Raw genomic sequence first — 20895 nt, 5'->3', positions numbered from 1 at the left:
GTCCTAAGTAAGACTTACCAACTACCCTCTTGGTTTGAATCAAGCAATGGTCTTTTATCACCCATCAAATTTTGCAAGTGCTCTTGGCACAGTTAAGATTAATTAACAACATGAATTCATTGACTGATACATAAAATGAGAACTTTCCTCACCCCAGGTCTCCAGCTTCTTTATTTGAGTGCCCTTCACCTAGGACAGGAGGCTACAGAGGGAGATTCTTTCCATTCAAACTTGTGGCTTCCCTGGTTGGTCTTTCCTTTGCTAAATGCTTGGGTGAAGAGTGGGCACAGTTGGGATCTTTATTTCCTGCTCTGGAACTACTCAGAAGCCCTTGACCAAACTCAGCAGGTTGTTAACTTCTCTTTCCTGTTCTGATGTCCAGAGCCACACACTGACCAAGCAATCAACAGTTTTGCCAGAGAGAATTTGGTCCTGTTTTTTCTGAGTCACTGTCTTATTTCCAGGGTCTCTTTTTCGTTTGTTTAAAACCACAAACAGGTCATTCCCCACCTCCCTTCTAGGGTTTTTCTCTCCGACTAACAACCAGACTTTTTCCCCTATGTAATACTTTCCAGAATTCCACTGGTATGAGTTAAACTATGTACACAGATTGCCATGCATTATTTATTTCTTTTGTCCCCAATAATTTTAGCAATTAATTATTTATCAGTACTTCTCTATATCAGATCAATACAATCCTCCATTCCCAATCAAGGCCTGCCATAGAGTAATAAATGTGCTTTGCAGTTCTCTCTAAGTAACATGAAGTCTGTCTGAGTCAAAAAAAAAAAAAAAACAACTTTTATTTTAATCAAAGAGGTTGAGAAGTAATTGGTCCTAAACTGCTTCTTCTATTGTGTTGCAGTATAATGAAACCATCTTATTTCAGTGCAACACAGTATCTGCAATTTTTTTAATGCAATGCAAAATACTTTGAATTTAAAAATCAAAGATCATGAAATGGAAGCAGTAAATAAACACTCTTTGAATAAACACTCTTTGAATCCTTCAGAACTTTATTTAAGTGATAAATAACTTTATTTTAAGTGATAAGAAATGTCCATATCTATGCTACCAAATTACATGTAGAAACACGAATTTATCCAGAATATGTAGAATAACGAATGAGATACTTTTAGCGTAATATTCTCTTAACTAAAATGTACTTGCTGTTTTGTATCATACAACAATTGAATATCTCAAGCAGCAATTCCCAAAGTGTTATGTTGGCAGAACTGACTGGAAGAGTAATACTAATTTTTTCAAAGTATCTGGGACTAGTCTTTGATGGAACATATTTGGGTTAATATTTGCCTTAGATTCCAAGTTGGCTTTTAAGTATATATCAGTTGCGAACTAGAACAAATACAGTTCTTAAAGAATTAAAATATGCTAAAATGCCCCCTAATACCAAGAGCATCTAATAGTTCATTTTATTAACAAATGAATTAACTATTTAAAATGTCGTGATTATTCAGAAGTCATTTTTAAATGTTCATAGTTTCAGCATCTCTCTTGTAAACCTGAGTTGTTATTATTCAATTTTGTGGAGGAAAAACAGTTTTGGAACTTTCTCATGCAGATGAACTATGAATAAATGAAAGCTGATTATTTCTTTATCCAAGATAGAGTAACCATATAATTACCTCAGCTGCCTAATCATTTGCAGAGAATGCTGGCCTACTGCCTTTCTGTGTCATTTTGTTTGTCTTCTAATTCTGTATGATTGTGGAAAGACAATACTTATATTGTATTTACTTGCCTTGCGGGGTTGGGAGAATCACCCCTAATTCATTTTCCTCCAATTCTAGCTTTTTTTCCTCTGATTTCACCTCCTCATGTGCTCCTCTTTTTCACTCTTCTTTTCTTTCTCCCTGTATTTCTTACCTGTTCTCTGCCAATAGGAACTTACATATGCCTATGCCAACAGGATTTACTTACATTGTCTGACTTCCCAATGAAAAACTAGTCTTGATCCCAGTTCAGGGGGCAGAAAAAGCCACTTATAAGTTCAATAAAATGTACACATTCATTGTCCCTGCTCACAGGCGTCTAATAAAGGCAAGCCATGGCTCACAAAGATCCAAGTGAACTTGCGGAGAGACCGAGAAAAGGAAGTAAAATTGGCAGGTTGTAGAGAGCACAGAAAAAGCAATCGTATTTTCATTTTTTAGTAAATCTTTGACCAAGATCTATTGAATTTCAACCACTCTGGCATGTTTTTCCCCCAAAGTTGGGAAACCAGAATGCACACACATAGGACTTCTCAGGCTCTTATATAATAAAAGTTTGTTTTTCAAGTTATAAATTATTTGGAGCAAAATGCTGGTTTTTGTGAGGTTTTTTAAATTTAATTTTTAAAAAAATCTGTGTATTGGCCTATTTAGGTGATTCGCTTTCTAGTCGTGATTTTCTCTATCCTATAGATTCTTTCCTCTTTTCTATTTATTTATTTATTTATTTAGCTGTACCGCGTGGCTTGTAGGATCTTAGTTCTCTTTCCAGGGATCTAACCCAGGCCTGTGGCAGTGAAAGCGAAGAGTCCTAACTACTGGACTGCCAGGGAATTCCCAAAAGTGCTGTTGGTATACAGGATTTATGACATTGTTTGAGGGACATTTAAATATGTGTTTATTATTCTAATGTATAATTTAAATGATAATTTAAAAGGAATATGATGTTAGGCTGTCATAAAAAGAAGTATTTGAATGAAATATGTAGTCACTGGTGAAAATCTCCCTAAAATTCATTAAAACAGAAGTGTTGTCTGGTAAGCTTCTTAAGTAGTTACAATAATTTTCATAGCTAGCTTGATTTAAGACCTTCTATCCTTTTTCTTCCATTTTATATAAACAAACACACATGTAAGAAACATCAAAAAGGAAACCTTATAGGATCAGACATCAGGTAGCAGAGAAAAACAACCAACATATTATTAAAAATCCTGACCACTTCAGAATTCTATCAAAATGCAATCATTTTAAAAAATAGGATTGTTGCATTTTTGGTCAAGTCTATGTCTATGTTCCAGAATAAGATTGAAGTGGCACAAAATAAATGTCAAGGGGAATCTAGGAAATTTACTTGAAATAAATAAAGAAATAAGAATAAAAGAAAGGCTCTATATCTTATGCCTGATATTTTATTACAGTAGATTTATATCCAAACCAATAGAAAATATAGATCATTTTATTTCTGTGGGGATGGCTCTCAGATGAACACTTTTAGAAGCTGAAAATTCAAGTACTACTAGAGTTATTTTATTGATAGAAGTAGTAGACATCACAGGCTATGCATCTTAGAATTTGAATACACCTTTGGAATGGCGCCATAAAGGCAAATACTAGCCCTAGAAATAAAGAAGAAAGATTAATTTGTCCTAGGGTGTGCTTCTAGATATTCTGAAAATTTTACTTCTTTTCAAGTCTGATCTCTTAACTAGACTTTAAAGATATAAGGCATGTATCTTTGGATTCTGAGTTCAACTTAGAGCCACACACATAGTAGGTACTCCATAAATATTGAGGAGATGGACTGGCCATGATGAAATTCAGGCTTCAGGGAAAATAAACATTATGGAAAAAATATAATGATAAATTTTATCTGGTTCACAACTTTACCACAACTTAATCTCTACTCATATTACAGAGCTTGATCATACTATAGTAACTATAGTCGAGGGATTTTTTAACCAAGTATCTGAATATAAAACTATTTTCTTATGTAGCAGCTCAAGTTGGGAGGTGGATGGTGAAGCCTCTACACGTTGGGGATGGAGACAAAGAAATGTTGAATGAGAAGAGGCTCTTCTGTAACCCCTTTGAAAGATGCATGATCCTCCCAACTGAGTGATAGAACTAGCCTTGATTCTTTAAATTTAAATACCTTCAACTCTGTTTAACCAAATCTTTCAATTAATAGATAAAAACAACAGACTTTAGTGATGAATAATGCTAACAATACCGAGATAGTAACAATCTTTTGCCCTGCCATGAGACCTGAAAACGAATATTGTTCAGCTCTTAAGGTTAACTCCACCTCTGTGATGTCTCCATATTCCTACTGCTCTTGTCTTCTATGGCAACCCATAATCCTATACTTCCATCAAACTAAGCTCAAGCCTCCCTTCCACCAAGACGACTTCCCTGCCTTCACCCACAATATCATATGCCTGATTGTAGTTCTCCCACAACTGTCTTTTTCCCCAACTTAATTAAAAACTCCTCAGAAATAGGGATTAAATTTTTCTTTGTTTGATGATGGTAACCACTAACATAATACTTTGCATGAACATAAGGCATTGACTTGTCACTTAAACTCTATAAGATTTGATTTCTTCATCTCTAAGTTAACTATAAAACATTTGCTCTATTTTATACAACTTCAGTGAGCATAATCATAATGGTAATTGTAATTTATTGAGCTCTTTTTTGAAGAGGCTCTCTGTGAGTGTATATATTAGCCTGCTGAGATATGTTTTATTCCATAAAAAAAAAAAAAAAAAAAAAAACTAAGCCAAGATCCACTGTCTCCAAAGCCCATACTCTTACTAGTATTGGGTTGGCCAAAAAGTTCATTCGGGTTTTCCCATAAAATCTTATGGGAAAACCCGAATGAACTTTTTGGCCAACCCAGTAGTATGCCAAGTGATATATAAGAAAATAGTTAATGATATTATGTTTTTATTGTTAGTTGAGATACTGGCAGATATCTTATGCCTGTAAATTGAACTCAAAAGTAGACTCAATGAGAGTGACCTGAGCCCTTTTCTTTGTCCCTAAATATTCTCGGATCTGGAATGATGATTATGAAAGTGTCACCAGTGTTAAGTCAAGAAAGAATTTCCAATGAATTGTGATTTTTATATGACTCATTTCAGACTTAGTTTCTTGCTTTAGAAAACAGTCTGACCAGAATTGTTTCAAGTAATTGAACAGTTTCTGAAGCCTTTATGATTTGTCTTTTCCCAAATTTAGATTAACAAAACACATGCCAAATGAAAAATCTAGGCATGATCACAAGAAAAAGTACTTTTCATTTTAGCCTGGGGATGAAAACACAAGGTAGGTTTCCAAAGCATCATCTTAGGTGGTTATTAAATTATCTTGACGTTCAATATCTTCTGTCTTCCTTAAGCTATAGATATATTCTCAGAATTTTATAACCTACCTGTAAGAGTTGTTACATTTAATTGGCAAGTGTTCTTTTGATGTCATTTTTATATTTTAAGCCAAGAAAAATCAAGTTTAATAATGCAATTGATAATTCTAGTGTAGTTTTCAACTCAGTACATTTTTCATTTACTTCAAATGCAAGCCAAATGTGACTTCATACCGTAAGCTCAGAAAACCTCCCAGGAGTGTTCTTACGTGGAATTTATTAGACTTCTATGACTAGGTTAGATAAGATATATTCAGAGGATGAGAGGAGAAGTTGAGACAAGGAGACCCACCCAAGTCTTTACAGTCATGAAGGAGCCAATGCTAGCTAAACCTGGACCACACTCAGGTTCAGGGCTACATTCAGTTGCATGGGTAATACAGTTTCAGTAAATACAGTGTTGAGTTTGGATTTGGACATGTTGATTTCAAAGTTCCTTTGAAATATCTATGTGAAAATGTCCAGCAGGACAGTGAGAAAGATCTGGTTACCCACTTAGATTCAGAAGGTGTCTGCATATAGGTGATAATTAAAGCCACTGCAGTGGGTGGATCACTACATACAGCAAAGTATGTAGAGTGATGAAAAGGAGGGCCTGATGATATCCCGGATCCTGGTGATAGCCAATATTTAACGGCTGAGCAGAGGAAAAGCAGCCTGTGAAGGAGACCAGAGGAAGGGCTAAGAGGGAGGAGCAAAACCAGGGAGTATTTTAGAAGCCAAGGGAAGAGTGTGTTTTGAGAGGACTGAGTAAAGGGCAATGCCAAGTACAACTGAGAGTCTAAGGAAGAGAAGGTCTTGGAAGTGTTCATCCAGTTGATCAAGACAGACATCATTGGTATCACTGGTCAGAGCTGTTTCAGAAGCATGATGGAGGATCAAGCCATATTTCAGTGGGTTGAGGAGGAAAAAAAAGGAGTAGAGATGGCAAGTAGAAACTACCTTTTAGAGGTTTTTCTGGGATGAGGAGAAAGGGACATGAGTAGCCAAAGGGAGCCATAATTTGAGGGATTTTTTCTTCAAGATGGGAGAGACCTAAGTTTGTTTATATGTTTATGGTAGAAATGGAGTTAGGGATGGAGAGGAGATAAGTAATGAAATAAGTCCTAGAGTGGCCCTGAGGTGATGGGGTCCAGAGCTAAAGGGGAGATTAACCATCTGTACCCTTGTAACCAAAGGAGAGGAGGAAAGAATATGTAGGCAGAGAGTTGATGGCAGGATTCTGAAGTTTATCTGGAGGTTTATCATTTATCACTGAAATAAACAACAATGATAATATCAACACAATTGTAGAGTTTAATAAGTATCAGCATCCATCTAAGCAGTTTACACAGATAGTCATTTAATCCTCATAATGACACTCAGAAGTTGCTATTTTTAGTATCACTATAATCCTTCCCATTTTACTGATGGTGAAACTAAACACAGTGAGATTAAGTAACTTGCCCAATGTTACATAACTAATAAATTATGTAGCTGGGATGTAAACCTAGGCCATCCAATTCCCCAGATCATATTCTTACCTATTATGCAATATTACTTCTCCATATAAGAGCAACTATCATTTTTTTGAGTTCATATGTGGATCATTTCATGAGTTTTATATCTCATTGAATCCTAGTGAGGTAGTTTTAATCATTATTAATCTCCATTTACAAATGGAGACACTGAGACCAGAAGGCAAATAACCTGCCTTGGGTCATCCGGCTGGCAAATGTGTAAACACAGCAGTCAGATCATCTGCCAAACGAGGAGAGATAGTGTTTGGGGTCAGACGTATGAGGAGCCTGGAGGATGGTAGTCATAGCCCCAGTGTAGAACAGGAACCAGAACTGATCAGAGCCTAGGGATGGAATGCCAGGCAGCTTAGAGGACCAGAGTGGGGCAGGATGGAGGTCATGAAATTATAATGCATCAGTGAATCCAGAGTAGAGGGAAGAGAATGCGTTTTGAAGTCTCAAAGAAGATAATAATAATGCACTATTATATTAGTTATCTATTACCATATAACAGATTACCCCAAAACTTAACGATTTTAAACATTCATTATCTCACCATTTCTGCGGATCAGGAATTTGTGAGTGGCTTAGCTGGGTAGTTCTGGCTTGGGGTCTCTCGTAAGATCACAGTCAGGATGTCAGTTGGGACTGCATCATCTGAAGGATTGAATGGGGTTACAGTACCCTCTTCCAAGATGACTCACTCACATGGCTATTGGGAGGAGTTTTCGCCACGTGGATCTCTCCAGGAGGCTGCCTTATTAACATGGCAACTGGCTCCCTGCAGAGTAGGTGATCCAAGAGAGCAAAGAGGAATCCTCTTATGACCTAGTTTTGGAAGCCACACACCATCACTTCTGTTTTATTCTACTTAAAAGTGTGTCACTGAATCCAGCCAGACTAAGGGAAGATTTTCAAAGAATTTCTGAACAAATTTTAAGATCACCGCACTGATACATGGTGATTTCTAAAGCAGGTAACCCCTTTCAGAACTCAAGGCCTTTTCCCACAGCCAGTAGGCCCTGTATCTGAATGGTTCACAGTCCACCTCAGGACAGGGCAGAGGCAGGAGAGCCTATTCGAGCAGAAAGCCTGAAATGTGGATGGTGCATCTCTGCAGCCCGTAAGGTGAAGAACTCATTTTCAAAATGCTGCAAAAAGATGCAGTTGTTTTCCTGTGGATTTTAGTGGGAGTCACGCAGCTAAAGTATCTGGGCATTCTTTAGAGATGGATCCCTGGGTTTGCTGGTTTCTTGTTTGGATTGCTGAGCTGAGAGTCAGCATCTGGGTTTCAATATGACCCTGCTTTGTACCTAGACTTGCAGCTGAGCTGCCTAAATAGGAAACAACAAGCCAGTGTTCCCTCTAGCTCAGGCCTTGCTATGATTTTGAGGATACACAGTGCCTTTCTTTTTTTATTTCATTCTCTCAGTCCCCTTGTTTCTTTACCTCAGACACAGATTGTTTCCCACTTCTCTGCAGTATACCCTCATCCCTCCCAGAAACGCATGCCTGATCTGAAGAGTACCTTGCCACTCCTTTTGTGTGTCTCTCTCTCTCCAAAGCACAAACTCCATTTTGCTGCCTGCTGGTGCCTTTCCTGACCTCTGTCTACTGTACAGTTCTGGAGAACTCATCTGGAAATAATCTGATCAGCTGTCAGCAGGATTTTAATGCCCGGCTGAGTCACTGACAAAAATGTCCAGCAGCAAAACCAACCATAATATCCTTTATAAATTTAAAATCAGGCTGGATCCTCTGTCTTTCCTCTAAATGTCTCCTGCCCTGTAAAGGAATTTAAGGTCTACATGCGATTTATAGGGAACAGTGAGGTTAGTGGGACAGATCTTGTCAAGACGCTTTACTTCTCTGAGCCTCTATAGTTTTGTCTTTAAAATAAGCATGAAATGAATTAATCCATGTAAAAGTGTCTATTCCAGTGCCTGGCATACAATAAGTAGTCAAAGAATGCTAATTTTCTTCCTGCCTAAATTATAATCATGGTGCTATTAGGAGGGAAAGAATGACTCAGTGGGCTACACATCTCCTACCCTGGTATTGTCTGGGGCAGGTTGACATGCACCTCACCAGGTAATAACGTCTGGGATTGCAGAAGGCTGTGATTGATGACTCAGAAACCTGATTTAACTCAATTCAGTTCTGTTCAGGAAAGGAGTCACAGATACCCAAACGGCCCTTGTTGTGGAAAGCACCACAAAATGGAAGAGACCCCAAGATATGAGCGAACTACTTTTTTTGTGGCCTGCACACACAGAAGGTCATTGTTCTGTGCTAACTTGGAAAAGGCAAATGTATTTTTTAATACAGACTGTTCAGACTCAATTTTAGAGGTAGAAAGCCTTCAGAATTTATAGTCAAATCCTCTACCTTACAGATGAGAAAACCACCCTCCAAAAAGTTTCTTTCGATTAATATATTTTGAATATTTATTAGATGCAAGATTATATGCCTCCTCAGGCCAGTCCAATACTTATCACATACATTTCCTAGAGAAATTCCGAATGGGTGTGTGAACGAATGAATGAATAAATTTGAAGACTTGCCCAAGTTCACAAAAGTAATTAGGGGAACTAGAACTTGAAGTCCCATCTCCTGACTTCCTACTAAGTACCCCTGGGTGAGACCAGAACATGCATGAAAATAGCTAGGAAAACTCCAACAGGTGTCCTAGATCAGCTCCCAAATGATCGATTTCAGCCCATCCAAGTAAAATAAATGCAGCACGCTGCACCAACACACGAACGATGTTCACTTTCTCCACAGTGTCTCTAGATCGGTTCTCTCCTGGCAATGATAATGGCCCTACAAATATCTTATATAAAAGCCCTCCACCTCATTAACTTCTTGAACAGCTTCTATTACATTCCCTCTTTGTTGCAAAGTCAAGGTACACAGAGGCCTTAGAACCAGAACCTTACCAATCAGCCAATACAAAGTGTGTACAATAGATTAATGAGTGAAATACTAAGTATCTAAAATCCATTTCTAAGCAGATTTCCCTTCTAGATATAGATACCAATGTAGTTACCAATCATGAAAGATCACTTGATATGTAGTCCTTTCAGACACAATTCAGTCTTTCTCGACCCAGATTCCTCATTTGAGCTACAAAACACAGAAAATTATTTGAATGACTCTCTTCTCAGTTCTCTCAGGGATGGTACATAATGTGGACCATCCTATATTCTTAGGAGAGAAGGTGATCCATTACATACAATGAATACTGCAGAGCATTAGGGCTTGATTCTCCCAGGAAACACTGGCTGAGAAACGTGCTAGAGTAATCTGTATACCTACAGGTCACAGTTGTTCTTGCTATGCACACATGCGCATGCACACACACACACACACACATACACACACACACACACACACATTTCCAAAAAAGTCCTTTTTATGTTATGCTCTTAACAATATAAGTTTTGCATTACCTCCAAAATTTTGTCAGAAGGAAAAATTCATTTGTATTCATGTGATACAAAGGCATTATTTTTTTCTATTTGAAAAACTTAACAGGAAGATCAGCAAATCTTTTGTAGATATGCAAATTGTAACTTGAACAAAAATAGACTGCTGGTATGTTTGTTATGAAGAATATTAAGTGGATTTTGTAGACAAGTTAGACCAAAATGCATTCCTCTGAAGTATTTGGGAAGTTATTTCCAACTTTGCAGTTAATCAACAAATATTTCCTGAATATCACCGTCTTAAATGACGTAGGGGGACATGCAAAAAAACCCGCTTTGCATATTTTGGCAACTGATAAATTTGTTTTCTTTACTCATATTGATTGATTTAAATCCCTGTGTAAAACAAAAGTGACTGATTTGTCTCCCATCGTTTCATTTTGGTCACTAGTTTGCAACTGGAAAATCAGTTATAGTTGTTAAGATAAAGCAGGACTTGAGAAGAAATTCACATTTGTAGATTGCCTACTAGGAGCCAGGCATGGTGCCAGGTACTTTGCACATATAATCTTATCTAACCCCCATGAGGTAAGTGGTTTTATCATTTCCCTTTTACAGATTAAAAATGTGAGACTCAGATTTACACAGCCACTGACAGAACTGGGATTCAAAGAGATTTCCATGCCTCAAACGTTCATGATTGTTCCAGGATTCAATATTACCTTCCTCCAATGATGACTGGAAAATAATTTAGGACATTTAACTTATTTTTTGGATTTATATCCTCCATTATTCGGCAGAAAAAAATCCCTGCCAAAATATAACTACCTTTAACTTACTTTAACATAAGATCCAAAGAAATGGGGAGCACTAAGATGAAGAAATTAAAATTCGTGAGTGACACTGTAAACTCGATCCTCTTATCATGATTAATTCAAATGTACAGTGTTCCCAAAGAGCTGCTGCACCATGTTTCACAAGAAAAGAAGGTCAAAACTCAGAAGGCTGAAGCACCAATGTCCTTAGAATCCTGTGGTGGGGGAAACAGATAAATAGAATATAGTCAGATGATTTAATTATGTTCTTTTATTCTCAGATTGTGGTGATGAAGTCAGGTTGACCCAGAATCATTTTCACTCCTTTATTTGAAAACGTCACTTTCACTGGTGGTCTTTAATTAAGCTCCCAAGAATTAGAAAATGTGCCCCATATCTCATCTAGAACAAGTGTCTGGAGTTCTCCATCACAAATAGTTTAACCTCTAGAAAAGCCACTGTCCCATGCCCCTCACAGAACTGCTTTGGGGTTCCCTCCTTCTTGGCATGGAGCCTTGGGGAACTGCCGTTAGGAAAGAGAAAACAGTAAGCTAAAGCTTTTTCTTTCGTCCAAAAGTACAGTGCAGAGGTACTTTAAGAATAGGAGAAAGTCTTTCTGCTAAGCCTTTTTCAACAAAGCATTAATATTTATTAACTTGCACTGTTATAGAATGAATGTTTTATGATCAAAAATGCGTAAGAGCAAAATGGGAATTTTAACCACAAGCAACCTACTCTTCCAGTGATAAAGAACTCAGGATGGGGTTAGCCAACCACTCTCTCTGTAGTTCAGGGGGGACTCTCATTCACTCATCTAGACAAAGGAGTAATTGAATACTGCTCCATGTGATTACTGGAAACAATAATCACAAATTTATAGGCTTCCTTTATAAATGACAGCCATCTAGAATAAGCTGTGAATTAATGTTATATTAATGGTATATTAACAAATAGGGACATTTATTAAAAGGTCTGAAAGATATTTCAAAAGCTCAGAATTACCCATTTTAAATTTAGATTAGATCAATTCCCAAACCATTCAGATAAGAAGGGGTTTTTATTTTTCAACTTTTAATAAAAGCATGTCTGTCTCAAGTCTTTTGAATTAATCCATTCACTATTCATTGAGTAGATTCTGTTTGCCAGGCATACAGAAATGTGGGGTTTTGAATCAGCATCAAGGTGTAAAATATGACTTTTATGAGATCTTTTCTACTGATGCTGTCTTTACTGAGAATCACTTTGTAATTCCTTTAGCAAACTACTCAATCTTACTACAGCTTTGCCTGATGAGTTATTACATACTTAAAATGAACAAGTGCATCTCAACTCTATAATTCATGTATACACTGCATAGAGGCACAGAAATAAAAGTCCCTTAGCATTTATTTCTGTCTTGTCAATTTCAGTGATACAGTACAGAGATAACTGTATGGAGACCATGTAACAGTGAGTTGGTTAAATGTTCCTTTTCATAGTCTTGAGTGAAATTTCTGCCTAAATATTTTAGGAGTAGATTTCCAACACATCATCTTGTTTCCATTGTGTCTGAGCAGTTTGGGAAAGGGGAATGAATAAGCATAGATTTTGGAATCAGGCAGACCTGGTTGTGATTTCTGGTTCTGAGCGTGGTAAACTCTTGTAAAACCTACTTAGTCTCCATCTCTGTTCCTTCATCTAAAATAAACATAACAGCATCTACCTTGCAGGATTGTTGCAAGGAGTATAGATAATGTATATAAAGCAACTGGTGCACGATAGGTTTTGTTTTTCTTTTCAGATCAAAAGTCTGAAAGACCATACTAAGAATTGTTCTGTTTCAGGTAGTCTGATTCACCATGAAATTAAAATAACACAACAAAAATTTGAGACAGAGATGAACATTGTGAGCCTGATTTTTATTTATCTCATGATACAGTTATTTTACATTCAGCATTTCCACTTAAGGTGTCTAATACGACACCTTAAGGTGTCTTAAGGTGTGTTTAAATAACAGACCTTCAGATTGCTGAATGGGCTTGACAAAGAAGATCACCCCTGACCCCATTCTCCACCCTCCACTCCCCACCCTCCATTGTACTCCAGAATCATGATTGCTCTTCTCTGCCTATTAGATGTATGGACATGATGGAGAGGAGAAAGAAAGAAACAAAATAGCTAAATTTAAAATTTATTTTTGGCTCATCAGCATATAAAGAATCAACTTCAAAATGAAACAAACATTCACTTGCCAGTTTTTGAGTACAGTGAAAGCACAAACTCTCATTTCTGTATGAATCCAGAAAATTAATGGAACACTTACTGTAAATCTTGCTTCTACCCAAAGCAGTGTTAGGAGGAGGATGTAGACTCTCCTTTCACTGTACCAAAAAATTGATTTCCCTTCTCTCTCTCTCTTTCCTGTCTGTCTGGTTCTCCTTTTCATATTTTGCACTCTTTTCTCTGACTTCTGCCCCTTCCTTTTGAAATTCTGCAGGTTGTCCGGCCGTATCAGACCATGTCCAATCCCATGAGCAAGCTCACTGTTCTCAACAGCATGCATTCTCACTTCATTCTGGCCGACAATGGGACCACCGGAAAGTACGGAGCAGAGGTGAAACTTAGGAGACAACTGGAAAAGCATATTTCACTCCAGAAGATAAACACAAGTAAGTCGGCCATTGTTCCCTCTCATGCTTCATGGGAAATAGGCTGAAAGTGAGAAAACTTGAGCAAATTTTGAACACAGATCATTTTCTACTGGGCCAGTGGTTAGAATTAGAGGAAGTCATCTAGAGGAGGATGATTGGAGGCGTAATAAGTGTTTACACAGTTAGTGGACTCAAGCTCATTTATTATGTGTGAAAAATTCAACTCTGTCTGGGGTTTATAAATGCACATAAGCTTTTCTTTCCAAACTTTTTTCTACATCTTTTATTACACAATACTCTAAGGAGGAAAAGCACCCTGGAGAATTTTGTTTTCTATTTATTAAGCTATTTTTGGTGGCTAAAGAAAAGAAAAAAAGGAAAAAAAAAAAAAAACAGGTTTTGATCTTAGCATAAATCTGGCTGTGCAAAGGCATTTCAAGGGAGCTGACATTGTCTAAACTAAAGCATAATGTGTAACCATGTTGATGAAACTTTAATTCTGTCTCTTAATTTTATGTATGTATTCATTCACTGTCTCTAGATATCTATATATTTAGATATATGTGTGTATTTATGGGTACCACATAATACTTAGCCCATAGTTACACTGAAATTATCTCTTAAGTACTTATGTGTTCTATGCAGTATTTAATGTATACCCATTTAACTATGAGAAGGTAGCATTGTAAAAACAGCAATGCTCCCCAGAACACTCAGTGGCTTGCATTTAAATGTGGTAGAGGTATGAAAATAATCTACTGACCTTCCTCACAAAATAAAATTCAGTTTGTTTCCACAAAGTAACACATGGTTTTGTGGCAGGCTCAAGCTTTCTGGTAATTGTATGTTCCATCAGGGAAACTTGGATTTAATTGGTTAAACTTTCAAAGCCTGCAATTCCAAGTAACAAAAGATTCTCTTTGGCTTGATAAGCTTTCAAAAATTCAGTGTAATATGAGTCAACATGCCCAAATGGCTTTTCTCATCTCCAGTCTTTTCTCTGCATCTGTCCCAAATGGATTTTGCTTGCTCTTACCACCTTCCTCCCAGAACTAGGATGTCCAACCTGTCAGACCACAACTTCTCTTTCCTGTACTCTATTTTCTGGTTCCACCTTTTAGGAGCTACTACTGTTTAAGCAGTCAAGTTTCATACCTTCATCTTTTTCACAGAGAAGTCTGGAATAATAGATTTTGGTGTAGGCCTGAAGTCAACATTGTATTAGAAAACTCTCTTCTAAGAATCTTCAACTGTCTTTGGAAAGAGAAAACACAGGATTACCCAAAGGTAAACATCTTTTGGGAAAAAAAGAGTAGAAAAGACTAGAAAATACATCCAGAAACCAGCAGAGATCCAAAGTAACAAAGCACTATAGCCAATGCGTGGTAGGTTTTGTTAAACTAAAATTGAATTTTATTGTAATATTTGATAGGAAGGACAAAACTCATATCATTAATATTATCCATTTAGGTTTTTATAGGCTATAGCATTACTTTTTTTTATACCAGCAGGTTAAGACTCAGCCTAAATAGGAGTAACCTGAAAGCTGAAGAACATGGGATCAGGGTAGACAAAGAGCAAATGCAGGGTCAAGTTCAGTGCTCAATAGTGAGACCAAATTTGTCCAGACACACAAAGCTTGCCGTTGTGCCAGGTCCTGGTGGCAGCTGGGCCAGGTATTTGTTAGTGTTAGGAGGAGAGCTAGGTTGTGCGGTTGTGTAAGTTTAAACACACAGCTACGGTGGTGCCAGCAGGAGTTAAAACCCAGCCAGGCCTCTGTCTACCAAGCCCTGTGCCTTATAGGCTGCCCAAGGAAAGGATACTCTTTTCTAATTAGTCATCCCAGAGGGGACATTGTTTTGTAACCTTTGTGCTTGGGGAAGCACCTCTCTCCAAAGTTCACAGAGTTGCTATACGTGGGGATTGCCCTAAGGGGGAGGCTCATAGACAGTGGCCGGGCCTCCTTGAGGAGCAGAGCCCAGCAGCAGAGTCCAGGAGAAGGGAGTTGAGGACTAATCTCTGGGAAGTTGAAACAAAGTCCTTGAGAAGGAGGGAGATGATGAGATTCAGTGCACAAATGAAGAACGTGGCCATAGGTAGAACAGGAAGAGTTTCATCCTGGGTAGCAGGAGGGAAGGCAGAGTTTATGTGCGCAGATGTAGGTGGGATGGAACATTTTCTGCTGGGAAGATCAGGTAGTTCTTTATAGATGCTTTCTATATCTGAAGAAAATAATACAGGAGGTCATTGGCTAAGAGTGTGGAAAGGGAAGAGGTGTAGAAGATTAGGGAGAAAAAAGAAAAAAGAAGTGTAGAGCCTGGGAGAGTGAGCTGACTAGGGAAATGTAGGACTGCCCACTTGATATTTGTGGTCATAAATTTGCAGTGGCATGAATCATCAGGGATGTGTGTTTTTTTCCAGGCATGTTCAGCTTGAGTAGTAGGATAGGCAGAAACTTGGGTTGAGCGCCTATTGGGATTTTGCTAGGCAAGTAGAAAAGAGGAAGAGAGAGGCAAGGGAGTGAGGCTATATGTACTCTATATACCTATATCCCAGGAGTATCGTCAGTGTCTGGATGAAAGCAGTGCTTTCCACATCTGTGCCCATTCACGAGAACATAAAATCATTCATCTAAAAGATCAGAATAAGGTGCAGAGAAGTGATTAAGAGAATTATCAAAGGTGACCCACACCTTTAGTTAGTATTGCCAAGCATTACATATGTTAAGTTCAAACCATTTAAGTAAACAAAGGTTCATAATAAGCGGTTCCTCATATTTATTTTATTGTTGTTTACATATTCATATAAGTTGAATCAAGTTAGCACAATGCTGGGAACATAGTAGCTGTTCAATAAACACGTGTTACCTGAAAGACTGAATACCAAGGGACTGCTCCAGAAAGTAACATGTAAGTAGCCTGATGAACCTATAAAATCCCAAGCATATTTTCTGCATATATTTTTGCTGTTAAAATATTTCCCCCCAAATTAGAGAATATTATAATAACCCCCATAACTATCACCCAGACTCTATATTTATCAGCCCATAGCCAATCTTGTTTCCTCTATGTATATAACCACCTACACCTTCCTCCAGCTAAGTATGAAAGAAATCCAAACAGTGTATCATTTCATCTGTAAATATTTCAACACCAAAGCATTTCTTTAACTTGCGTGGGCCACACGCAAGGTAGATTTTTAAAGTATTTCATTAACTTAGCAGCAACATAATGTAAAATACTGATCCAAGTATTCTTTAACAATTCTTTCAAAAAAATAAAAATTAAGAACTATGTTATCACGTTAAAATTTATCTAAAATTTTGATAATCATTTTTTCTTGCCCCAAATTCTACACTAAGCTGGCCAAAAAACATTTAAAACAAATATTATCTTGCAGTTCTTAAAAAGGAAGATTAGAAAAATTCCCCAGCAATTGTGGCTTTCTTTGAAGCGTTTGAAGGGGAGAATATAACTTTTGGGAAAAAAGGAAGGCTTTGCCTATTGCCAGTGGTATAAGCTGAGAGAAACAGGGAGACCTGGGGGTTCAGATCTTCATGGCTCTGTGACCTTAGGTAAATTACCGTATTTCTCTCAGACTTTGTTTCTGTGTCTGTGAACCAGGGATGATAATTTTTCACAGTGTGGCGATTCAATGAGTCAACCTATGAAAGGATTCTGGCATGTGGCAGTTCAGAAACACTGATTCCCTTCCTGCCTTCTTGGTGGTACAGCAGTCCCCCAGTGGGAAACCATGTTCTGTGTTGATATAGCCTGATGGGCTGCCATAGATTCCAACCTGAGATCCAGACCTTCATTTGAGCCCATCAGAGTCTAGGATGTCTGTCAGAATATCTTTACCACAAATCGAACCTGTCTCTTCTTGTTAGGGAAAAGCCATGGATCTCTGGGGTTACAGAAAGGGTCCAAAGAAAAAAATGAGACTCAAAATTATATTCTGAAACATATTATCAAACCTCTATTAAGATTACTTCTTAAAGAGTAGTTGATTTAAAGTCTTGATAATTGCAGCAATAAACAGAAAACTCATGTTTTTTCATTATTGTTGAAAATATATTCTAAACTGTAGTTGTTCTTCTTGCTTGAGTGAAGAATATAATGGAGAAAATTTAATATTTCTTTAGAGAGTCAAGCTATTCTATTGTCTTGGAGCAATCATTATGAATGTCAGTTAAGTTTGAAGAGAACTTTATTTGGTGGAGGTGTTAGAATTTGGGCTAAATGTGAATTGGTCCCGAATATATAAGATTAGATTTATATGTCAAGTTTAGATTGGGGCCAGTATCAGATTTCCTTCTTATAAATTACTATTTTGTTTAAAAAGAAGATTGGGGGCTTCCCTGGTGGCGCAGTGGTTGAGAGTCCGCCTGCCGATGCAGGGGACACGGGTTTGTGCCCCGGTCTGGGAAGATCCCACATACTGCGGAGCAGCTGGGCCCGTGAGCCATGGCTGCTGAGCCTGCGTGTCCGGAGCCTGTGCTCTGCAACGGGAGAGGCCACAACAGTGAGAGGCCCGCGTGCCGCAAAAAAAAAAAAAAAAAAAAAAAAGGAGATTGGAGGAAGAGGACAGAAATCTAGTTCATTTTGGGCTCTAATTGATAAAAGTGTTATACTCTGTTGTGTTTGAATTTTATTTTAGGCTTGGCTAAATGCAAAGTTTTATTTCGAATATATATCTTAATTAATTTGTGAACATTAACTTTGTAGGAAATTTCATTATGAGGCTAGAATTTTCCAACTTCGTCATCTTCATACTATAAAGTGAAATCTATGTCAGACTAAATCTAGTCTAAGAGACTCTGTCCCCATGGCAGTCATTATAGATACACCCATTCTGCAGTACTAATGAATGGTGATGTCTGAGTAGGTTTAGATTTTTGTAACCATTGCTTTTGCCACTGTCAGGGTTTTCTTGAAAGAGAATTTGATGCTCTGCATTTTCTTTGCCCCAGAGTAACGACTGACATTTGAGCATAGCCTCATCTAATGAAGCCACAAAGAATACTTTCTCTAAAGCAGTAGATTAAAATCTGCTTGGCAGTTCTAAGCAAACAAGTAGCAGAAATGATCACAGAATTCATAAAACACAATCAAATTTGGTATTTGAGGATATTGCTATTTAGAATTCTATGGGAAAAAAAGAACAGATGTTTTGTTATGCAGTCCCTAAACGAGTACACCTATTTATATATGACTGTGTGCTTACTCACACAAACTAACAAAAAATAATACCAATAATAATGTCACCCAGTAGCACCCAGTGTCATCCCTGATAAGTTATGCTTTATGATGGGAACAGATGTTTCTGATTTCCACTGAGTTGTTTGGTACAGGAGTCCCATGAACAGGCTAATCCATAGAGTGATAAAGTCTTATGGGTTCCAGGAGATTTTATTTTAAAAAGATCATCTTTGTGATGTGACACTCATCAATTTACAGCATTTTGTGACACTCATCAATTTACAGCATTTTGTTTCAGTGAAATTTCCATAATCAGAAAAAATACTCATGACTGTATCCTTGTTCCATTACCACCATTTTTTGGTGATAATTCTTAAACATGGCTGTGGTAGTTTTCAACTAAGGTGACACTGTGTCCCATAGGAGGTATTTTAAAATATCAGAGGGGTTTGGTTGACACAATTTCTTTTGCTCCCAAACGACACAGAGAGCAGGAGGGAATGTTAATATTCTACCTTGTGCAGGACGGTTTCACGTGAAGAATTGCCTGGACCAAATGCCAATCCATCCCTTAGGAAACACTACTCTGATTATGTTTCCTTGAGTTTTGTTTTTCTTTTTTTTTTTTCCCCAAATCTTTCCAATAGCCCACACCTGATGTGGCAGGGCCACACACTTCCAAGATACTCTGTCCTAGTCTAAAGATGTAGAAAAAGCAGCAATCGTGAGCCAGCAGTGAGATTTAAAATATTGAACAACCTATGAAGACTTTAGTGTCCTCAATCCACATCATAGGCTGGATGTCAGCCCTAACATGTCCTTCAGATTCTAACATACCTTGCTGTTGGGAAGTTCTCCCTTATATCCAACTTCATTTGCTCTGAATCAGTTCTCTTCTGGGTGAGGACCAAAGTCATCATCTGCGTTAGAGTTCTCAGCTTATTTGAAAACTGTAAATGGACTTGAATTGACCTTTCTGCCATAATGGCTGTAAGGAAGCTGTTTTTCATTTGAAGAGACACACTGACCTGCTTAACAGGCAGAACTGACTCAAGAAGTAAATCAGGATTTCCATTTCGGCAGCACCCGCTCTTAGCACCACTGCTTTGTATGTTTCAGGCTCAGTGACTCCAGAAATGTGCTCAATGCTGGGGGCTCTACTGTCAAGAGTCCTTGATGTTCAGAGAAATGCTACAGTCCACAGTTATTAGCTGATTTGGGGGTAGAAACAGAAGCCCAGAAATGTGGTTGCTTTACCTGCAGGCCCCTGGAGAGCCTACTAACTAGAATTCATTGCCAAGGGAATATTTTAATAAACCAAGGTTCTAGGAGAATAAAGAGTTTGAAACTGAATACAAAAAGACCTCTAATTTTTAATCTATATATTACTGAGAATTATGTTGGAAATAAGGGAGCAGGGCAGTAATATAAATCTTGAGTGAATGAATAAATTCATGATGTAAAATGCCATAAAGCAGTGCTTTTTAAAAATTCACATTTCATTTCTAGTATATGTCTCTCATTTCCCTGGACTGTAATAGACCCCTTATATGTATTAGTATTTTTCTCTTGTTAAATTATGAAGCCAACTTAGCCTGGAAATTTGACATAGATTATCTAAAGAATACTATTGACATCCTTACTATTAAATCCTTACTATTTACCAACCTCTCTGACACCAAAACTAGTGTTAATGTTATGCATAGTAAGTGCTCAATAAAGAGTTGCTGATTTGGCATGAAACACATTTTAGTGATTTTGACCCAGTCATATTATTATAAGAAATGTGTGAATTAACAGTTTCCAAAAAATTCCAAAAATATTTTAGCAACAGCAGCATTATTGAAATAAGCAGGTAGCTTCCTGGGAGGCTATTTTAAAGGATTGTAGTCATTTATATATATAAATAATTTATATCATAAATACTACATAAATTATTTATTTTTATTCTTATTATGACTGTTAAGTAAGTCTCATTTCTTTGTATTTATACCAAATACAGAGAGACCAAGCCTGAGTGTCAACAATAGCACAGAGAGGGAGGCATATGACAAAGGGAAGGTCTAAGGTATGAGTCACATCAGAGTTTCCTTGGAAAGTTTTCCATTTTGGAGTAAGTTGGATAGCCATAGAGTAAGAGGTTAGAGTTGGCATGGAACCAT

The 20895-nt window shown here is 37.5% G+C and overlaps 1 protein-coding gene across 14 annotated transcripts in view; it reads left to right on the top strand.

The window, feature by feature from the left end:
* Nucleotides 1–20895, top strand: part of TRPM3 (transient receptor potential cation channel subfamily M member 3) — a 514000-nt gene that overhangs the window by 276446 nt on the left and 216659 nt on the right. For all 14 annotated transcript variants that reach the window (XM_059072701.2, XM_059072700.2, XM_067039572.1 and 11 more), the window contains exon 6: nt 13379–13550. In XM_059072701.2, coding sequence (XP_058928684.1) covers nt 13379–13550 — 172 coding nt within the window. The remainder of the gene's footprint in view (nt 1–13378; nt 13551–20895) is intronic.

The sequence above is a fragment of the Kogia breviceps genome, chromosome 8 (genome assembly GCF_026419965.1).
Source record: "Kogia breviceps isolate mKogBre1 chromosome 8, mKogBre1 haplotype 1, whole genome shotgun sequence".
Classification (NCBI taxonomy): domain Eukaryota; kingdom Metazoa; phylum Chordata; class Mammalia; order Artiodactyla; family Physeteridae; genus Kogia; species Kogia breviceps.
Note: the sequence above shows the minus strand (reverse complement) of the source record. Positions and strands in the feature narration are given on the sequence as shown.